General features: G+C 33.3%; 1 protein-coding gene across 2 annotated transcripts in view; it reads left to right on the top strand.

Annotated features, from left to right (window-relative positions):
- The window catches only part of tos (Exonuclease tos), an 81,470-nt gene that overhangs the window by 11,785 nt on the left and 48,915 nt on the right, over nucleotides 1-20,770 (top strand). For both annotated transcript variants that reach the window (XM_067263906.1, XM_067263907.1), the window contains exons 2-3: nucleotides 13,370-13,489; nucleotides 19,996-20,119. In XM_067263906.1, the coding sequence (XP_067120007.1) occupies nucleotides 13,370-13,489; nucleotides 19,996-20,119 (244 nt within the window). The remainder of the gene's footprint in view (nucleotides 1-13,369; nucleotides 13,490-19,995; nucleotides 20,120-20,770) is intronic.

Below are 20,770 nucleotides of genomic sequence, written 5' to 3'. Positions count from 1 at the left end.
TATAATATATACAGTAGAGCGTCGATAAGTGGAACCAATTGGAGACTGGGGTCCTTCCAGTTAATGATTTGTTCCAGTTTCCGACTTTGTACGAAAAAATACATTAACCTGTCCGATGTTCAAATTTTTCTCCGTTGCGTGTCGCTTCCTGTTGAATTTTCGTCGATTTTAAGCCTAACGAAAATTTTTATAATAATCATCGAGGCTATCGTATCGTTAAAAATTATTTCTGCATTTTGTACAAACAAAATAAATATATTAAAGAATATAAAAAACATGAAAATTATACTTTAGAAGTAAATTTAGTATCAAAAACATTCGATTCAGCACGACACAGTCCGACTGAAAATCGTTCCACTTTCCGGCCATTCCACTTACCGACGTTCCACTTATTGACGCTCTACTGTATATATAAACATGAATAAATAACTAGCTGAAATAAAATAAAATAAATACGTAACTAAATATGTAAATACAATAAATATGTATTTTTTGAATTTTTTACATAACACAATTGCTAAAATAGAGAAGAATGCCAAAGTGCCTGCTTCTTTAACTGCTCGTCCCTTTATTTTATAACATAATATTCAAATTAGGTTCGCTCTCCAAGCTGCTGATATTTTACTGGACTCTAAAATTTATTGGTAATCTTTCTTGGTATGTCTTATATATCTGCCATGCTTCTGCATATTTCAAGTGCCTCTTATCCTGGATCTTTTGTATTATTTTAGCCCTTTGCCAATCCTCAGTGACTGGTTGCTCATTCTGCATGTTTCTTTCATGCTCTAGAGTTTATTAGTTTGAGAAACAGAACTGAACTATATTCAGTAGCATCTTTGAATTCCAAAAAAAAACACAAGTGTGCTTTAGTTTCATACTCCCCAAAAAAAAAAGTAGTAACTCTCTTACTGTCAACTTTACACCACAATAATAGTGTTGATTCTTCAACCCATGAAAAAAATCAAACCGAAATCATTACGTTTTACAATCGTACAAAGGGAGGTGTCAATGTTGTTGTTAAACTGGTGTCACGTTATAATTGTGCAAGATGCTGCTGACATTGGTCCCTTGTAATTTTTTTACAGTTTGCTAAATATTTTGATTATAAGTTCTCATGTCATTTATTTTCTGAACAATAAACATCCACAAAACAAACTCAGAAAACACTTCATGAAATGGCTATCAATTAATGTCTTGGCAATTAATATTATGCACACAAAGGGAAAATTTACCCAGAAACATAAGGATGGCAGCCCTTCAATTTTCTAAGTTGCAACATGAAGCATCAGAATTGAATCAACAACAACAGCATCAACAGGGACATCAGCAGCATCAACGTCCACGGTAGCAACATGACAGAAGCTATCATTCTGTTTTGATTGTAGTTATAAAAACAGGAAGACAAGAAATCAGTGCTTCCAATGTAACAAATACATCAAACAAAAAATGGCACACTTAAACTGGAACTATATAATCAACTAATTGACACCTAAATGTGAATTTCAGTTCATAATGAACAAAGAATTTTTAATGTTCAAACATTAATAGTAATAAATACATTTGTGGGGAGCACTCACATATTTTTATGTAAGTTGTGTATAGAAAATATAATAAATTTAATAAAAACACTTATACAGTTATGTCTGAAGAAGAATTCTTTAGACGTAACTGTCCGAACTACATTCAGATGTTTAAACTACATTCAAATTTGTTTTTATTGAATAATTAAAATTTAAATATGAATAAAAATTTTTGTGTTAAATTATTTATATAATTTAATATTGATGAGCAATAAATTTAAAAGTCTTTATTCTTTAAAATCTTTTAAAACTTATAATTATTTGTTAAGAAAATTTTCATTCAAAAACAGCAATTAAATTTACATTTTAAAATAAAATTTTGTTAATATTATACAGTATTTGAAAGGATATATGTTGTTTTTAAAATTATTTTAACTAATAGAAACATATTTAAATTAGGTTTAGATTGTGTAAATTGTTAATAACCAAATGACATTATTTTATAGTTAAAAATAATAAATTTTGATATTTTTCAAATTATTATTTTTGTTTTAATCTAAATTCTCAAGCTATGACATAAAAACAACTGCAAAGAGATAAGACATAAAAATAAAAAAAATATATATATATAACTTAGAATGTAAATAAACTCATAGAAAAATAAATATAAGGGCATGCACATTTATTTATTCTTATATCTTATATAATAATTAAAGAAAAAATAAAAATGGAAGAATACTTATAAGCATACATAAGTTCTTTGATTCTAGATATCCTAGAAGATATTTACTTCTTTTAAGAGAATATGTTTAAGTAATAGTTAATAATAATAAATAAGGATAAGGAAAGAGGAACTGTACGTATTTTTTCTTATTTGATTATTTATTATTTGTTAAAATATTTAAAAATTTAATCATTAAAACACAATAAATTATAATAAACGAATTTCTACAAATTTAATTATTTTAACTCATATAAATAAATATTGTTGTCCTAAGTTGAGAAAAATTACACACTACTTTTTTATTATTACAGTATTTTAAATTACTCAGAGTTGTCATTTTAATAATTGTAAATTATTAAAATTAAAATCACATTTCTTTATGTAATTATTTTAAAATAGTATACATAATAATAAAAAACATTTGGCAACTGGGTGTATATAAATAATAATCCCAATATATATGTATAAATGTGTGTTAGTGTAATAACTTAATTAAACGAATATTTGTTTAAATACGAAAATAATCTTCACAATAATAAAATTATTTAGGTGATGAGACATACTGGATAAATGTCATATAATATAGAAGAAACAGAGGTAGAAGCACTTCTATTTAGAAAGACAGACTAAACATATGAATATGGGGCCAGAGTTATTGGTCTGCTGTCATTGGTTGAGGGCTTGCTCTTCTTTCATTGTTTGCATATGAGCTGTCTGGAGATGTCTTAACACCACACTTTTATATAACAAGTTCTAACATAATTTTCTCAGGTTGTGTTAAAGATAAAATGACAGGGTTTGTTTTGTTAAATACAAAAACAATTACACTTTGGAAATAGTATTTTAAACAACAAGATTTTTTAAACTTTAAAAAATTAAGGGTGTACTATAGATTACTCCCTATGGAATTTCGGGACTTTGATTATATATTTGAACTCAGGGGACTGAGACGAGTTCAACGATACCCTACTTTTGGACCGGAGACGAAAAATAAAAAAGTTATCATACTTTTTTCGGCGATGGCGCGATGACAGGGAGTCGCGTCGCTCTCCGCTAAGTCGGCCTCGCTATCGCGATCGGGAGTCCCGTCGCTTGCCGTTAAAATTGCCTTTAGTAGACGTTTTCCCCCTTTTTTACTTTGTTCAAGAACTACCGTGAATCGATCACTAGTTTAGCACATGGCGGCGTGTGGTGGCGCCTTTTGTATCGAGTTTGTTTTCGACACCGTTTCACATAAAACACATAGTTAATTAACAATTAACTTTATTCACTCTCGGATACAACTGACTGGGGTGACGACTGCACACGAACACAGCGCCCCCACACCGAAAGTATGCAGGAATTTTCACCCCTGACCTGACACTCAGATCAAGTTACACCCGACCGTTACAACAGATCTTCCCCCTCTAAAACGAAGTCTCGGAGATGTGCAGGTAGTGTCCGTGTTCTAGAGCTCTTTCTAACAGGTGGTCCTTTGTCTTGATGTTGATCATTCTGGGGAGCTGGGTGTTGGTTATTCTGAGAAACTGGATGTTGCCTGTTCTGGAGTGGTTGTTCTCTTCGAGCTATCAGTTGATCAATATGTCTCCTCTCTATAGTTCCTTCTGGTGAAGCTATCATGTATGTATATGGTCCGGTCTTCTTTGTCACCTTACCTGGTTTCCACTTCTTTGCGTCTCTATAGCACCTGTAATTGATGTTGTCTCCTATCTGGAATTCTCGTATTCTTGTTTCCTCTATTCTATCCTTATATAGGTGTGGATTTAGTCGATCATAGATGGTACGTAGTCTTCTTCCCATCAACAGTTCTGCTGCCGTTTTACCTGTAGTACTACTAGGTGTTGTGCGTAAGCTAAACAAAAGTCTGGGGAGCAACACCTCAGTTTTTTCTTGGTTGTGATGTAATTTTTCAATTCTCCTCTTTATAGTTTGCACTTGTCTCTCTACTTGTCCGTTGGAAGAGGGATGATATGGAGGGGTAAATATGTGCTGTATCCCATTTTTACGTATAAATTCTTCCATTTCATGGGATTTAAAGCTTTGGTGATTGTCTGATACAATTGTATTTGGTAGTCCATGTGTACTAAATATTCTCCTCAATAATTTCACGGTTTCCTGGGTTGACTGCGTTTGTACTTCTTCTACCTCCACTCACTTCGAATAAGCATCCACTAGAATAAAATATGTATGTCCATAGTGTGGTCCTGCATGATCAATGTGTACTCGGTCCCAGGGTCCCGAGGGTGATGGCCAATGAGTATCCTTAACTGGGGTTGGGTTTGACCTCTGTTCTTGGCATTTTCTACACATCGATACAGTCTCTTCAATTTGGGAGTCCATTTCAGGCCACCAAAAATAGCTTCTGGCTGTTCTTTTCATTCTAGACATACCCTCATGTGTGGAGTGTAACAGGTGTAATAGCTGTGGTTGCAAGGTTCTAGGGATAACTACTCTTTGTCCCCATAAAATGCAACCGCGGTGAATTGAAAGTTCTAGTTTTCGCCTAGAAAAAGGCATAAGTTCTTCTGGACTACTAAGTGGCCATCCGTGTAAGATTGCATGTTCAACTCTTTTTAACACTGAGTCTTTGTTTGTTTCTCTGCTTACTTCCTGAGATGTGATGGGCAATTCTGGCTGTTCAAATATAAGGAATATCTCTCCTGGTTCAGGGATAGTCTTGTCTTCCACAGTAGTTGGTATACGAGATAATGCATCGACATTAGTCATCTCTGCTGACCGACGATGTTCAATCTTATATGAGTATGCTGCTAATCTTAAACACCAACGAATCATTCTGGGTGAGATTAAATCAGGAATTGGTTTAGCAGGGTTCAGAAGGCCCACAACTGGCTTACAATCTGTATATATAGTAAAATTTCGGGCAGCTAGGTAATTATGAAATTTTGTGATGCCAAAGATTATAGCTAATACTTCTCTCTCGAATTGTGAATAATTTCTTTCTGCTGGGTGGAGTGTCCTCGATGCAAAGTATATAGGAGTATATAGGAGCTTCGGATCCATCTGGTAATATGTGTGAAAGGACTGCTCCCACTCCATATGGTGAAGCATCACAGGATAACACTACTGGTTTATTTAAATTATAATGGATTAATAATGTTTCTGGTGTTAGCATCTTTTTTATTTTCACGAATGCTTTGCTGTGTTCTTTTTTCCAGATCCATTGTTTGTTTTTATCAAGGAGTCTATATAAGGGTTCAGCTTCGGTTGCTTTATCTTTCAAAAATCTATCATAGAAGTTTACAAATCCCAAAAATGCTTGTAATTCTTGTTTGTTTTTCGGTTCCGGAACCTGTTGGATCGCCGCAATTTTCTCCGGTGTGGGCCGAACGCCCTGAGCATCTATCAAATATCCTAAAAATTTAAGTTGGTTAGTCTTGAATAGGCATTTGTTTTCGTTTAGTTTTAGTCCAGCTTCTGAAATCCGGTTAAGAATTTTCCTCAACTTTTGATGTAGGGCTTCTTCATTGAGTCCCATGACAAGTATATCATCTATCATCACAATTGTCCCTGGAATACTCCTACGATCTTTTCCAGTCTGTTCGCTCACTACAGTGTACCCAGCCCCTGAATCTATTTCCATCAGGATTGGTATATTTTCAATCTTGAGTAAGATTTTTAAGGGTGGTATCTTACTTCCCTGTATTTTGAATAGAGATGTATATTCCTCGACCTGGTTAGACATCAAATTTTTATGTTCCTCAATTCGGTGTACTTTGGCTCTCTGGCTGGATATCTCTTTCCGTGGTGCCCCAATTTGGTTTCTTCCCTGGTTTGCAAATTTTCTTTGTCCACTCTTTTGTTTCGTGATACACGCCTTTTCTATGTGTCCCTTGTTTCTGCAGAAGTTACAGATTACCTGAGCAAATCGGCAATTATTCGGGTTATGACTTCCGGTGCATCGAAAACAGCGTAATATGGCCGGCTGATTCTTTCTCTTGTAGTCCGCCTTTAAGTTATACACTTGGGTGTTGTTTCCGTCTGACCCAAGCTGGCTAACATCGTTAGACGCTGCCTCTGCTGCCAATGCTGCATCCAAAATGGCCTTATAAGTAGTGTCCGTTTTCGCCAATAACACGTGTTGTATTCCTTTATCCCTTAAACCTGCCACTAGCCTATCTCTTAACATACGCTCTAGTGAGGCGCCGAAGTTGCAATTCATTGCAATTTTCCGTAGTTCCGCGACATAGTCGTTGATACTCTCTCCAGGTTTTTGCGACCTCTGGTTAAATTTGAACGATTCGACGATTTCACTAGGTTTCGGGTTAAAATGGCTATCAAGAGCAGTAAGTACTTCATTGAAGTTAACTTGTGTCGTTTCTTTCGGCGCTATGAGTGTGACTACAAGTTCATATAAAGTTTCACCGCATACAGTAAAAAATAAAGCACACTTATCTTGGTCATTTTCAATCTGGTTTGCCTTCAAGCAAAAATTAAAGCGGTCCTTGTAAGTTTTCCACTGGCCGTCCATCTTGAATGGTTCGAAACGAACTCCACTGGTTGATGTTCCTGGGAACGACATTTCCGGCTTTTTATATCGAATTGTAATTTCTGCTGGCAAGTCTGTATATTATTCCTCGTCGCCAATTTTGTATCGAGTTTGTTTTCGACACTGTTTCACATAAAACACATAGTTAATTAACAATTAACTTTATTCACTCTCGGATACAACTGACTGGGGTGACGACTGCACACGAACACAGCGCCCCCACACCGAAAGTATGCAGGAATTTTCACCCCTGACCTGACACTCAGATCAAGTTACACCCGACCGTTACAACAGCGCCCATACGAGAGGTCAGTCGGGCCGCCATGTTCGCTGCCATAACCAAAATGGCAATTGCGCGATGATCGGAAGTCGCGTCGCTCTCTCCGCTCTCGTATCGCGTGTTTAACCCTCCGGGAGATGACCGTAGTCCGACGTCATGGTTTGCAGACTTTACCGCAAGATGGCAGTACTAGCAACTATGGTGCCATCTTCATGAGTGCATTAAAAAAGTATGGTAAGTGAAAAAGTATGATAACTTTTTTATTTTTCGTCTTCGGTCCAAAAATAGGGTACCGTTGAACTCGTCTCGGTCCCCTGAGTTTCAATATATAATCAAAGTTCTGAAATTCCATAGGGAGTAATCTATAGTACACCCAAAATTAAAATAATTTGTCATTTTAAAAGTATTTTTTACTGCTGATCTTATGATCTTACAAAATACATATCATCATATCAAGAATGATGATTAAAAAAACCAGCTTGCAAAATGTAGGCAAATTAGAAGCAAAATAGCAATTTAAAATCTTGTCACAAAAAACCATGCAGCTAACGTTAGCATTAATATAAAAAAAAGGCTAGCAATGAGAATTGAGTAGCTTTCCCAGCTGTTAAAAAGTACTTTAAATAAAATCTCATAATATTAAGCAAAAATAAAATTGTGTGTGGTGCCATCTGTTATTAGATTTTGTTATAAGAACTTTTTATATTTTTAATTACTATAAAATAGCAAAAAGCTTAATTTTGAGGGTAGGGATGAGTTTTATATAAAAAAAAAAAAGCATAAATATTATTAAAATCTTCATCTGAAGTCCTACCTCTCTCAAGCTGTATTACCTCCTTTATCTCCCCACCCTCTTGGCCCTTTTACCACCAAAATTTAATAGCATCAATGCCCCTCATATACAAGTCATCATGCCAAATTTTGTTTCTTAATTTTTACTCTATTCTAAGATATTAATTGAAATAGACACAAACACACACATATTGAGTTGTTTGGAAAGTAATTTCATTTTTTTATTACTAGAGGAATTAGATGTATTTTATCAGCCAATTTTATTTTAAACCACATTTTCATTATATAATTTGACAGCTGACATTTTAAGACTTATTTGTAAAACATTTTGTTTCATTCTGTACAATTGTTTTTCTTCGGTGACCCATCAAATATGGAAAATCGAAAGCATCATTTTTGACATATTTTGCTTTTTTATAACTAAAAAACCAAAATGCTGTTGAAACAAGAAAAAAATTGTGGTACATGTTTAGAGAAGTGTTGAGAGAAAGACAGTGCCAAAACTGGTTTACAAAATTGTGTTCTGGCAATTTTAATATCGAAGATACGCCACATTCTGGATGGCCATTTGAAGCCAATGAAAACAAAATAAAGGTACTGATTGAAGCAGTCTGCCATATAACAACACATGAAATCACTACAAGATTAAATCTGTTAAATTGAACCGTTTATTATTACTTAAAACGAATTGGTTTCGTTTCAAATCTCGATATATGGGTTCCACATGTTATTAAAGGGAGATGCTCTCTATGGTGGGATTTTAAAGAACTTTTTTTTTGAGCTTTTACCAGACAATTTAACAATTGATTCGAAAGTGTACTGCCATTGAGTAAACAAATTGAGTAATATCATCAAACAGAAAAGGCCAGAATTGATCAACAAACAAAGTGTAGTGTTTTACCATGATAATGCCAAATTTCACACAAGTTAGGTAACTCCTTAGAAACTGTTATAGCTTAGATGGGATGTGTTATCACACCAACCATATCTGCCAGATCGGGCACACTCAGATTATTACTTGTTCCGGTCTATATAAATTTTTTTTAACTGTAAAACATTTACTTGAAATGACAATGTCAAAAATCACTTGGATCAGTTTTTTGTAAACAACGATCAAAATTTTTATGAATGTGAAATCATGCTACTACCAGAAACAATGACAACAAGTATTTGACCAAAATGGTCAATATATAATTCAATAAAATATTTATTTATTATAAGAATATTGCGTTTATTTTTCTATGGAAAAAACGAAATTACTTTCCAAACAACCCAATAAATGGAATTTCTTTTCCTTTTTTTTTATTTATTTATTCAGGTGGTCTCAAAATGTGGAGATTTGCAGAAAACTTAGAGAGTCAAATTTGACACTTTTACTTGTTATGTATACATAACAGCCAGGATAGTAAAAATAGAGTAATTACAAAGACAAAATAGAATGAAAATCTAGCTGCAAGAAAATTGGTAAATAAACATCTCATACAAAAAGATAGAAAGTTGTCACTTTTGTTGAGCTTTAAAAAGCAAGCAATTTTAAGTAAAATTCTCTCCTTATAGTAAAATCTTCTTAAATTGAAAATTTTCATACAATGAAGAGATAAGAGTAATATACACCAACATTTACAGTAGATAAGACATCTGTCTTTTGGTCTTTAATGAATAAAAACACAAAATGAGAACAAAAAACAAGCACTTTCAATAACTAAATTTATAATTGCACAAATGATATAACATGAATAGAATTAAGTGCAAACATTATAGAATATCAATAGCACATTGAACAAAATTTAAATTTAAAAATTACTTAACAGTGTTTTGAATTTAACAAGAGAAGGATAACAATAAAATAAGTTAGAACATAAAATTTAAATTTAGAAAGATTCATTTGAAAATAATATTATACAAAATATTTAAGTTTTTTGTTTTTATTAAAAACTTACTATTTATAAAAGGGAGAATGACTGATAAAAATTTCTGTATATATTTTCAAAGAACCCATTTTAACTCGAAGCTTTAAAAAATTAACTCTGTGCTCAGGTAAGAAAAAACTGTACTGATTATACAGACTGTGACATAGAATGTGTAGTGTTTCCCAAATGTAATTAAACCAAACATACAAGTTTCAAGTTAAAATACGTTCTTTACAAAAATTTTTTGTATATATTTTTAATCTGTCATTTTTTATTTTTGCTAATAGTAAGTTTTTAGTAAAATGAAAAACTTAAATAATTTTTTTATAATATAATTTTGCATACATTTTTACTTTTCCGGCTGTTATGTATACATAATAGGGGAAAGTATTAGAATCATGTCAAATTTGACCCTCTGGGTTTTTTGCAAATCTCCACACTTTGGGACCTCCTAAATCCAAAAAAGTCAAGAAAATGACAAAAAAAATTGTGTGTGTGTTGATGTCTATTTCGTTTAATATCTCAGAATGGAATGAAGATTAAGAAACAAAATTTGGCATGATAGCTTGTATATAAGGAGCATTGATGCTATTAAATTTTAGTGGTTAAAAGTCAAGGGGTTGGGAAAATATCTCAAGAGAAATCAGACTTAATGAAAATTTTACTCATTATTAGCATTTACATTTTTTATTTTATAAAATTCATTTTGACCCTCAAAATTAAGGTTTTTGCCTTTTTATAGTAATTAATAATATAAAAATTTTTTATAACAAAATCTGATGATAAACAATTTATTTATTAATAGTATGATTAATAATTTAAATTTTATATGTTGTTTTATTTTTAAATCAAAAACTGCTAAATTAAACATTAAAGTTTTTGTGTATTTTATTGTTGTTATAAAGAGAAAACAACACCTTTCTTAAATTCCAGCAAAAGTTTAACTATATAAAAACGTTTTCAACTGATTTCATCAGTCTTCTTCAGTTACTCGAACAAAAAAACAAAAAGAACGAACCAAATTCAAATTTACAAAATCACGAGAATGGAAAGAATTCTCGTGATTGCGCAGACTATGCAAAAACGATGTACCGATAAACGGTAAAAAATGCAAATTCTTGACAAACTAATATATAATATCACAATCCTACGTTATCCAATGAATGATTTCCAAGCAGACGATAGCCCATCTGCGTCCCTGTGGTTGATGCAATGGGATGTTAATTGTGCCCTATATATTTCTAATTTCTCCAAATGTCTAACGGCCTGTTTAGATCTAGTGGCTTTTATGATGGAAGCACTATCCCAGTGTACCGTGATCTCCTGTTGCTTAGCAAATGCTGCTAGGACTGTGCTGTCAACTGTCCTCTTAACTGATTGCTTATGCTCTTTTATTCTTTGCTGTAAACCACGCAAGGTGGCCCCAATGTACACTAGATCGGATTTAAAACGTTGGTCCCTGATTGGAATTGAGTACACTCCTGTTAGCTCATTTGGTTTCTCTTTCCTCTTATCATTCCTTAACAGACGGTATACTGTCGGGTTGCGCCTATATATTATGCGTAAGTTCCTTTCTTTGGATACCTTCTTAACAATACTTTTAATAAACGGAATATAGTCCATGACCACTGTTTTTTTCTGTTCAGTTCTGTGTTGTTGATGTTTACGTCTCTGTATATCCGTAATTAGACGGTTCACTACCCTTCTCTGATAGCCAAACTGTGTTGCTACGTTTCTTACGTACTCCAACTCCTTGTACGTGTCGCAAATACTTGAGCAATGTGTGTAAGCTCGTTGTACCCATGCTCGTAAAGCCGCTAACTTAAACTGTTCAGGATCCACGGAGTTTCTGGGTATGATGCTAGGTTGATATACCGGTTTCCTGAAGATATCCGTCTGTATCTCCCCATCCTTACATGTGATCGTCAAGTCCAAGAAGTTAACCCTAAAGTCACTCTCTTGGTCCAACTCCAATGTGAGTTGGCTGATCTCATCTGTCATTCTTCTTTCTTTGAATTTCAAGGGAAAACATACATGCAAGGAAGGGGAGTCCCGATGGGTAGTCCCATATCAGCGATGCTCTGTGAATTGGTCCTATGAAACCTAGAATGCAATATATTACCTTCATTCCAAGAAGACATAGTTTTCTATACCAGATATGTTGATGACATATTCATCATATGGCATAATGATCGCAATACCTGTCGCTTTCTTGATGCAATCAACAGCAACCCCTACGGACTCACATTGGAGTTGGACCAAGAGAGTGACTTTAGGGTTAACTTCTTGGACTTGACGATCACATGTAAGGATGGGGAGATACAGACGGATATCTTCAGGAAACCGGTATATCAACCTAGCATCATACCCAGAAACTCCGTGGATCCTGAACAGTTTAAGTTAGCGGCTTTACGAGCATGGGTACAACGAGCTTACACACATTGCTCAAGTATTTGAGACACGTACAAGGAGTTGGAGTACGTAAGAAACGTAGCAACACAGTTTGGCTATCAGAGAAGGGTAGTGAACCGTCTAATTACGGATATACAGAGACGTAAACATCAACAACACAGAACTGAACAGAAAAAAACAGTGGTCATGGACTATATTCCGTTTATTAAAAGTATTGTTAAGAAGGTATCCAAAGAAAGGAACTTACGCATAATATATAGGCGCAACCCGACAGTATACCGTCTGTTAAGGAATGATAAGAGGAAAGAGAAACCAAATGAGCTAACAGGAGTGTACTCAATTCCAATCAGGGACCAACGTTTTAAATCCGATCTAGTGTACATTGGGGCCACCTTGCGTGGTTTACAGCAAAGAATAAAAGAGCATAAGCAATCAGTTAAGAGGACAGTTGACAGCACAGTCCTAGCAGCATTTGCTAAGCAACAGGAGATCACGGTACACTGGGATAGTGCTTCCATCATAAAAGCCACTAGATCTAAACAGGCCGTTAGACATTTGGAGAAATTAGAAATATATAGGGCACAATTAACATCCCATTGCATCAACCACAGGGACGCAGATGGGCTATCGTCTGCTTGGAAATCATTCATTGGATAACGTAGGATTGTGATATTATATATAGTTTGTCAAGAATTTGCATTTTTTACCGTTTATCGGTACATCGTTTTTGCATAGTCTGCGCAATCACGAGAATTCTTTCCATTCTCGTGATTTTGTAAATTTGAATTTGGTTCGTTCTTTTTGTTTTTTTGTTCGAGTAACTGAAGAAGACTGATGAAATCAGTTGAAAACGTTTTTATATAGTTAAACTTTTGCTGGAATTTAAGAAAGGTGTTGTTTTCTCTTTATTATACCAGTTCCAGTAGGTTCGTTATTCATTTATTGTTGTTATTTTGTTAAATTCAAAATATTACGTGCTATTAATATTCTAGAATGTTTGTAATTAATTCTGTTTAAGTTATATCTTTTGCCTGATAATGTAAATTTATTTACTGAAAGTGCTTGCTTTTTGTTCTCATATTTTTTTGTTTTTTTGTAATACCAAAAGATAGTTGTGTCCTGTTTTATTTATTTTCCCATATTATTTTTTTTTTTTTTTTTTTTGCATATTATTTTAAATTTCTTAATTAAATGTAATATTTGAATTGTCTAAAATCTATTTAGGTATGTACATTATTGTATGAAAATGGTAAATATGCTACTAGCAGCTGGAACCAAACCAATAATGGTATTTGATGGAAGAAATTTACCATTTAAAAGTATTACAGAAGAAAAAAGAAGAGAGTAAGTTTTATTTTAAAATATTGATGTTATACTATAAAACCTGAGCTTATCATTAATGTTACCTTGAATAAAATATTCTTTTTAATTTGTATGTTTTTATTTGTACATTCAATATGTTTTCAGAGAACTCAAATGTAAAACTATACAAATAGATCAAAATATTAAATTTATTGAATGAAATCAAATGTTAGCTTTTAATTAGTAGCTGGTTGTTAGGGACCAGAGAGGCTAGGATTTATCTAAAATTTTATCAAAAAAACCAAAACACTTTTATTTAGCTGCCACACCAAGCATGCACATCTGTGGATATTTGTGAAGTTCATTGAAAAAAAAATGAAGGAAAAATGTTTTAAAAAACTATTAGAAAACTACTATTATTTGGTGGAATTATTCTTTTTCTTCAAATAATGAACTGATACAAAAACTTGTGCCAAAAATCCTTGTTATTTTAAAATTCCATAAAGAAGCAGATGACCCAAAAAATTCCTATCCAATTTCTCTCTTCTGCATACCTTAAGTTATTCAAATGTATACTATTGCAAAGAATCACATCAATAATTAAACCATTTCTGCCTCCATAACAAGTTGGCTTCCAACAAGGATGTAGCTACTGTGAACATGTACTCACACTGACTAACTGTATTGAAACAGGCTTTGAGCACAATCTACGAACAGGTAGAGTGTTTATAGACCTCTCAGCAGCTTATGGCACAGTGTGGAAAAATGGATTATTACTAAAAATAAGAAAATTATTTGCCGAAAATCTATACTAAGAATATTAAACCAGATGCTATCAAAACCCTAAGCTTCAGGTAAACTTAGGAGTGAAAAAAAAAGCAGGTATAAAATCTTACAAAATGGCTTGCCTCAACGGCCCATTCTTTCTCCCACTCTCTCCAATGTTTATACTGGTGATTTACCTAGACTAAATTGCAAAAAGTTTGTCTATGCAGATGATATTGCTTTAGTCACCCATAATCATAGTTTCCAAGAACTGGAAAAGGTCATCAGTACCAATTTGGAAAAATTGGAAACTTATCTACATAGCTGGGGACTGAAGCCAAACCCTAATAAATCTGTCTTCACCTGTTTTCATCTAAATAATAGAGAGGCCAGTGCCAAAATCAACATCAAATTATGTAATAAAATTCCAGATCATAGTCCTAACCTGACTTATCTTGGGTTACATTGGATTGTAGCCTTACATATACACAGCACTTATCAAAACTAAAATCAAAAATTGCCATAAGAATTAATCTTATCAACAAACTAGACAACGTGGGGCAGAAATGCCCATACCCTATGCCTGCTTCGTTGGCTTTTGTCTATTCCTCAGCTGAATATTGTGCTCCAATCTGATATAATAGTAATTATAATTGTCTGGTGGACACAATTAAATAATACAATGAGAACAATTACTGGAACTATAAGATCCATGCCTTAGCCCTGGCTTCCAATACCTTCTAACAAACCCCTGCCATGTATCAGAAAATGTTGTGTCAAAAATATATAGCAAACTGGTTAAATAATGCTGTATCACCGTGTAGTCCAGGGATGGCCAACACGTAGACCACGGTCAACCGGTCGACCACAAAGGTTTTGAAAGTAGCCCGCGAAGCTAAAGTTGAACAATTTGCTTTCATTTAAATTAATGTTTAAAAATCTTAATTCGGTAATTTATTCTTACAATAATAGACTGTCTGTGCAACGTACCCATACTGTTTGTATTTATCCCGATGAACAATGCAAATGAATGTTAACTTTTAAATTAATTGTAGTCGCAACGCATGCGCATATAAATGGCAATCGCATAAAATGGCGCAAAATCATGTGTCAGACAGTAACGTGACAGCCCCTGGCTTCAAACCACTTGTTACTCCTTGTTTGTGCACTTGAATTTACTTTCAATTTTAGTTTTTTTTATTTATTCATACAGCGAACAGAAGCAGGTATGTTAGTTTAGTAATTATTGTTTTAAATGTTATTAATATTTATCCCTATTATTTTAAAATGAATAAACCAAGTACAGGCTGGAAAAAATAAAAACTTATCATTATTTATTTATCATTATTAATTATTTATTAAAATATCTATAAAAAATCCTAAAATTGTTTGTCCATATTCATAGTCACCCGCAAACTATATTTTATTGAAAAAATAGCCCCTAAGGGATAAAGGTTTGGCGACACCTGGTGTAGTCGGAACAAAGCTGCTCGCACCTTTATTTTCTAGATTATGAGGGAAAAAAGAAACAAAGAATCATTCATTCTCAACAATATATATGATTTCTATTGGATCATTTAAAGGTACAAATATAAGGTCAGAATAAGCCATTAATTAATTGCTATACCAACATCTCACGAAATTCTATCACTATGGGCCTTGGACTTACATATTGACTCATAGCGATCTTTATTGTAACTCTTTAAAAATACTGAGTCAGTTATTTTTTTCAATGTAACATGGGTAAGACCGATAGCTCTCTCTTTTTTCCCTATATCTATTTTGATTTTTGGAAGAGTTAATCCCTGTGATTTATGTATAGTCGTCAAGTATGCTAAGGTAAGGGGAAACTGTCTACGAGATGGCAATATACTGCCATCGTTCGAAGAGTGTGTTATGGGGATTATTGGAAACAGATTACCATAGATGAAAGGTCCCTGATAACTATCTGGGAGCAAGCATTAGGAGCATATATAATGTAGTGTATAGTTCCTAGTGAACTATTGACGAGACCTCTTTGCACCCATAAGTTGACTCTCAGCATGATTCTGGCATTAACGGAGAGATTCAAATACTTGGAGAGACCAAGAGCTGAGTCATCTTTGGACGAAGGCAGGGCAATATCTGGAGTGTTTTCAGATGCTATATAAGCAAGAGGGCATCCAGTTGACTGCAAGTAGTCTTCGTTGCTTTGTTTAACTTGCTCGTTTGTTGGCCATAGCTCTACTGCCATTTGAGGAACTGATCAAATTCATTTCTGGATAAATAGGCTCGATTTCTTGTCGTCAGAATGTTCAGATCTGTATCAGAGAAATCACCCGAAGCTAGATGTTGTAAGACATCTGTGAAGGAACTATCTGTGCTATTTTGTCTATGAGAATTACTAAGTTCAATGAACTTCTCAAAAAAATCAAATGCGAATGGAATGTAATATTCCAACAAGGTCCCTACCTTGTTGGGACATTACATTGTAAAAAACACTCGAGTAGAGAGGAGTATCTTTAACAGGAGGAAGCTGACGAAAATCACCAAACAAATAGATAAAGAATCCACCAACGGCTCATATTTCTCAAGGTTTATCTCCCTCAATCTTCTCTCGATCATGTAAAGCATTCTTGCACCAATTATTAACATTTCATTGATGATGATGAATTTGAGCGACTTCATCTCAATCTGGAATCTCTGTGCAGCTTCTCCAGTTAGAGATTGAAACTTCGTATTAACAATAGGAAGACGAAGGAGAGAATGGATCATAAAGCCATCAATATTGATCACTGCTGCTCCACATTTTAAAAAGAAAACTTTTTTTAACTTATTATTCTACAAAGATTCTTTATATTTGTTGTTGTGTATCCAGTTAGTGATAACATTTACCTTTCAAAATTACCGTTTTAATGCTTGTCATATTTTCCGACCACTAGCTGACGCTTCTACACGTGCGTGAAGGAAGCGAGTAACACTTGACTTCATGCATTCCTTGCCAACATTATAACTCTAGAATGAGTTGTCCGATCTTGATGAAATTTTGTAGGACAACTCACCATCACCCAAGGATGAACTGATTAAAATTTCAACTCTCAAAAATGATCCATAATGAAGAAAAACGCGATCTTTGTTTTGACCCCTATCTCCAGTTCTACAAAAATGGATCATTTTTTAGAGTTGAAATTTTAATCAGTTCTTCCTTGAGTGATGATGAGTCGTCCTAGAAAATTTCATCAAGATTGGATGACTCATTCTAGAGTTATAATGTTCACAAGGAATGCATGAAGTCAAGTATTAGTCGTCACTTCGTTCCGACAAATATCCTCATTCACCTTACATTACCCATATATAATGACTTAGGATGTGTGTGTATTTTTATGGTCATAATGACATCTTTCCAGAGGAGAAGTGGAGACAGAGATGGGCCTCATATAACTTTAAAATAAACATTTGGTAGAGGATCCTACTACCAAATAACCTGGCTTTGAACTACCAAGAAAATATTGGACACAAATTAATAGACTGTGGACAGCTCAAGGAATTTGTGCATTCCTCTTACATAAATGATCAATGTTATCGTCCTCGCTCTGCCCATTGAGCTGTGCAGACTACTGATCATATTGCAGAGGAGTGTTCTATTTATTTCGTAACAGAGGCTTGAAAGTCATTAATGAGGCAACCCTGAAGTGATCTAATGGTTGAGCTTGTTGATATCAAACTTTAGGGATTTTCACCACACAAACGCAATGGTGAAATGGACTGAGGACTGTAGTTACATGAGGCTACATGAGTTAGAGTGCCATCTCATGTATGTGTGTTTTTATGGTCATAATGTCATATGCTTAATAATAATCATCAGCATTAAGATATTTATCCTATCTATCAATAAGACAGAACACTTATAAAAACTATACAGATTGTTTGGGCAACCAGTTTTTTGACAACTTACTTAGCTTCTATGCTTAATGTGAATCTTTATCTTTTAACAACCTGCAGATATAATAGTTAAACAGCAATAGATCTTGAATATAAAAACAGTAAAAAAATCTTCCATTCAAAATACTGTAGTAACTACAGAAGTAGCAGGATATTATTAGTTACAAACTGTTAATATCTCCATATCATACAGAAAAGCCTTTCGCCTTTTCACTTGGACTTAATTACCTCAACTTGTCTAAATGTGATGGAGTAGCTTTTAAAATTGATTTGTTGTCATATTGTTGCTATTCCAGAAACATCACAATCTTCAGAGAAGACTTTAGTGTAAGCTTTCCCCCTTTAGTGGTATTGTAGGAGTTGTCTGGCAGAGATGATGATGAATTCTTTTACTGCATTGATATGCAGGAAGTTTTGGGGTTTAAATGATGCTGGAATCTATTCAAACTCTGAGAAATGGACAGTGTGATTATATGGATGGCATGCTCTTACATAAGTTATCTCAAAGTACAACTAGTTATAACTATACAATTTGTGGGATATTTTCCATCCATATTCTGACTTTCATTTGAATACTATATTCATATCCATGATGAAATTCTTTTATTCATTAATAGTTCTCTACTGTAAATTTTCATAAATCTTATGTATACTAAAATTCTGTATGTTTAGGAGTTTTAAAGATTTCTGAAGTTATCAGGTCAGTCCATAAGTCCGTGCGCATTTTTATGACCTCGAGAAAAATTTTGTTTTGCTGTTAAAAATGTCAGTCTAATGTGATAATTTTTACACCGAAGTGTTAAATTGGATCTCATTCATATAATACTGTTCAGAATTGTGAACATTTCAGTTGTTTATTTTCATTAAAATGAAAGTAACGGACGAATACAAAAGACATGTTTTATACTTTTTACTTTTAAGTGGTGAGAATGCTACAAATGCAGCCAAAAAAATAAATACTGTACATAATCAAATCGTAATTAGTGCAAGGACTGCGCAGAAGTAGTTTGAAAAATTTAGAAACAATGATTTTAGTGTGGAGGATAAGGCTCGTACTGGAAGATCCATTGACTTTGATGATGATGCTCTCTCTGCACCAGTTGAAGCAGAACCATCTTTAACAGTTGACGAAATTGCGGAACGTTTAAATTCATCCCACGGAACTGTTCATAGACACCTACGACAAATCGGAAAAGTTTCAAAGCTAGGAAAATGGACACCGCACGAACTGTCAATAGCTAACCGACAACAACGTGTAAACATTTGCACGTCTCTTTTATCCCGTATTGCTTTAGAACCTTTTCTTGGTAGGCTGGTTACCGGAGACGAAAAATGGATCCTCTATAATAATGTGACGAGAAAAAAACAATGGATAGATGGCGACAAGCAGCCAAAACAGACTGCAAAAGGTCGCATCCAAAAAAAATTATTTTGTCTGTTTGGTGGGATATGTCGGGTGTAATTCACTTTGAGCTGTTAGAACCTAATCAAGCAATTACAGCTCAAATGTATTGTGAGCAATTAGAGCGTTTAAATGAAAAATTGAAAAAAAATCGACCGTCGTTACGAAAAATACGCACGAACTTATGGACTGACCTGATACTTCAGATTTTTTTTGTGATCTCATTCTACCTGCTATGAAATTATTTATACAGTATTTATTTTTTATTTAGTTGGTCTAAATTTTTTCAACATAAAAGTATTATTTACTTGTAAATTTCTGTTATTGAGCATAAATCCTAGAAACATCTCAAGAATGAAAACATATACAAAAAAATAAAAATTTTCTGAAGATAATTTTTATATTAACCAATAGTATTTAACTACAGTTTTATTTGAAATTAATTTTTATTGATTTGTAGAAAAAGAAACAAGAATAAAATTCAAGGAAAAGAATTTTTATGTGAAGGCAAATTGAAAGAAGCCAGAGAATGCTTTCAGCGTTGTGTTGATATTACTCCTGAAATGGCACATGATGTTATTTTGGTATTATTATCATTTTATTTTATTTTTTTGAAATATTTGTATTATATTTTAATTTATTATAATATATGAGGTAATGTAATAATGATCTGATACTGAATCATAGAAGCAAATCATAAAATAGATCCTGTACCTCAACAGATTTATTAGCTATAAAAAATTTAATATTTTTCTCTTATAAAATAACTGTCACAATATTCCGTAACAAAATTACATATTTCTCTGATATTGAATAAAGAATATAAGATTAATGTAATGAGTTAAATCCATCTTTTTCAAAAAGAAACTAATACTCTGTGCTAATGCATGTTCTGAAGCAAAATCTGATCACTAAATTCCTAACAATCTTATTCAACTTTTAAAATTTTTAAAACACAGTTTTTTAGGGCTTAAAGGAAAATTTAATGTTTGAGAATGAACATTTTAAATTTATTAAAATTTTGCTTTAAGCCTATTGTAAGTTTAAAACTTTTATTTTGGACAATATTTCATTTATTGTATTTTAGCTTAGAAATGAATTTGTAACAGTGTTTTTTAATTAGTTAATTAAATTTACCAAATAGAAACAACATACCGTATATCTCGGCAGATAAGACGATAGTTGAATCATAAAAAATGGCCCTGAAAATCCGGTGTCGTCTTATAGGACAGATA

Source organism: Centruroides vittatus, unplaced genomic scaffold (assembly GCF_030686945.1).
Source record: "Centruroides vittatus isolate TY-2023 unplaced genomic scaffold, ASM3068694v2 contig_18, whole genome shotgun sequence".
Classification (NCBI taxonomy): Eukaryota; Metazoa; Arthropoda; class Arachnida; order Scorpiones; family Buthidae; genus Centruroides; species Centruroides vittatus.
This window is presented reverse-complemented; position numbering and strand designations above follow the sequence as displayed.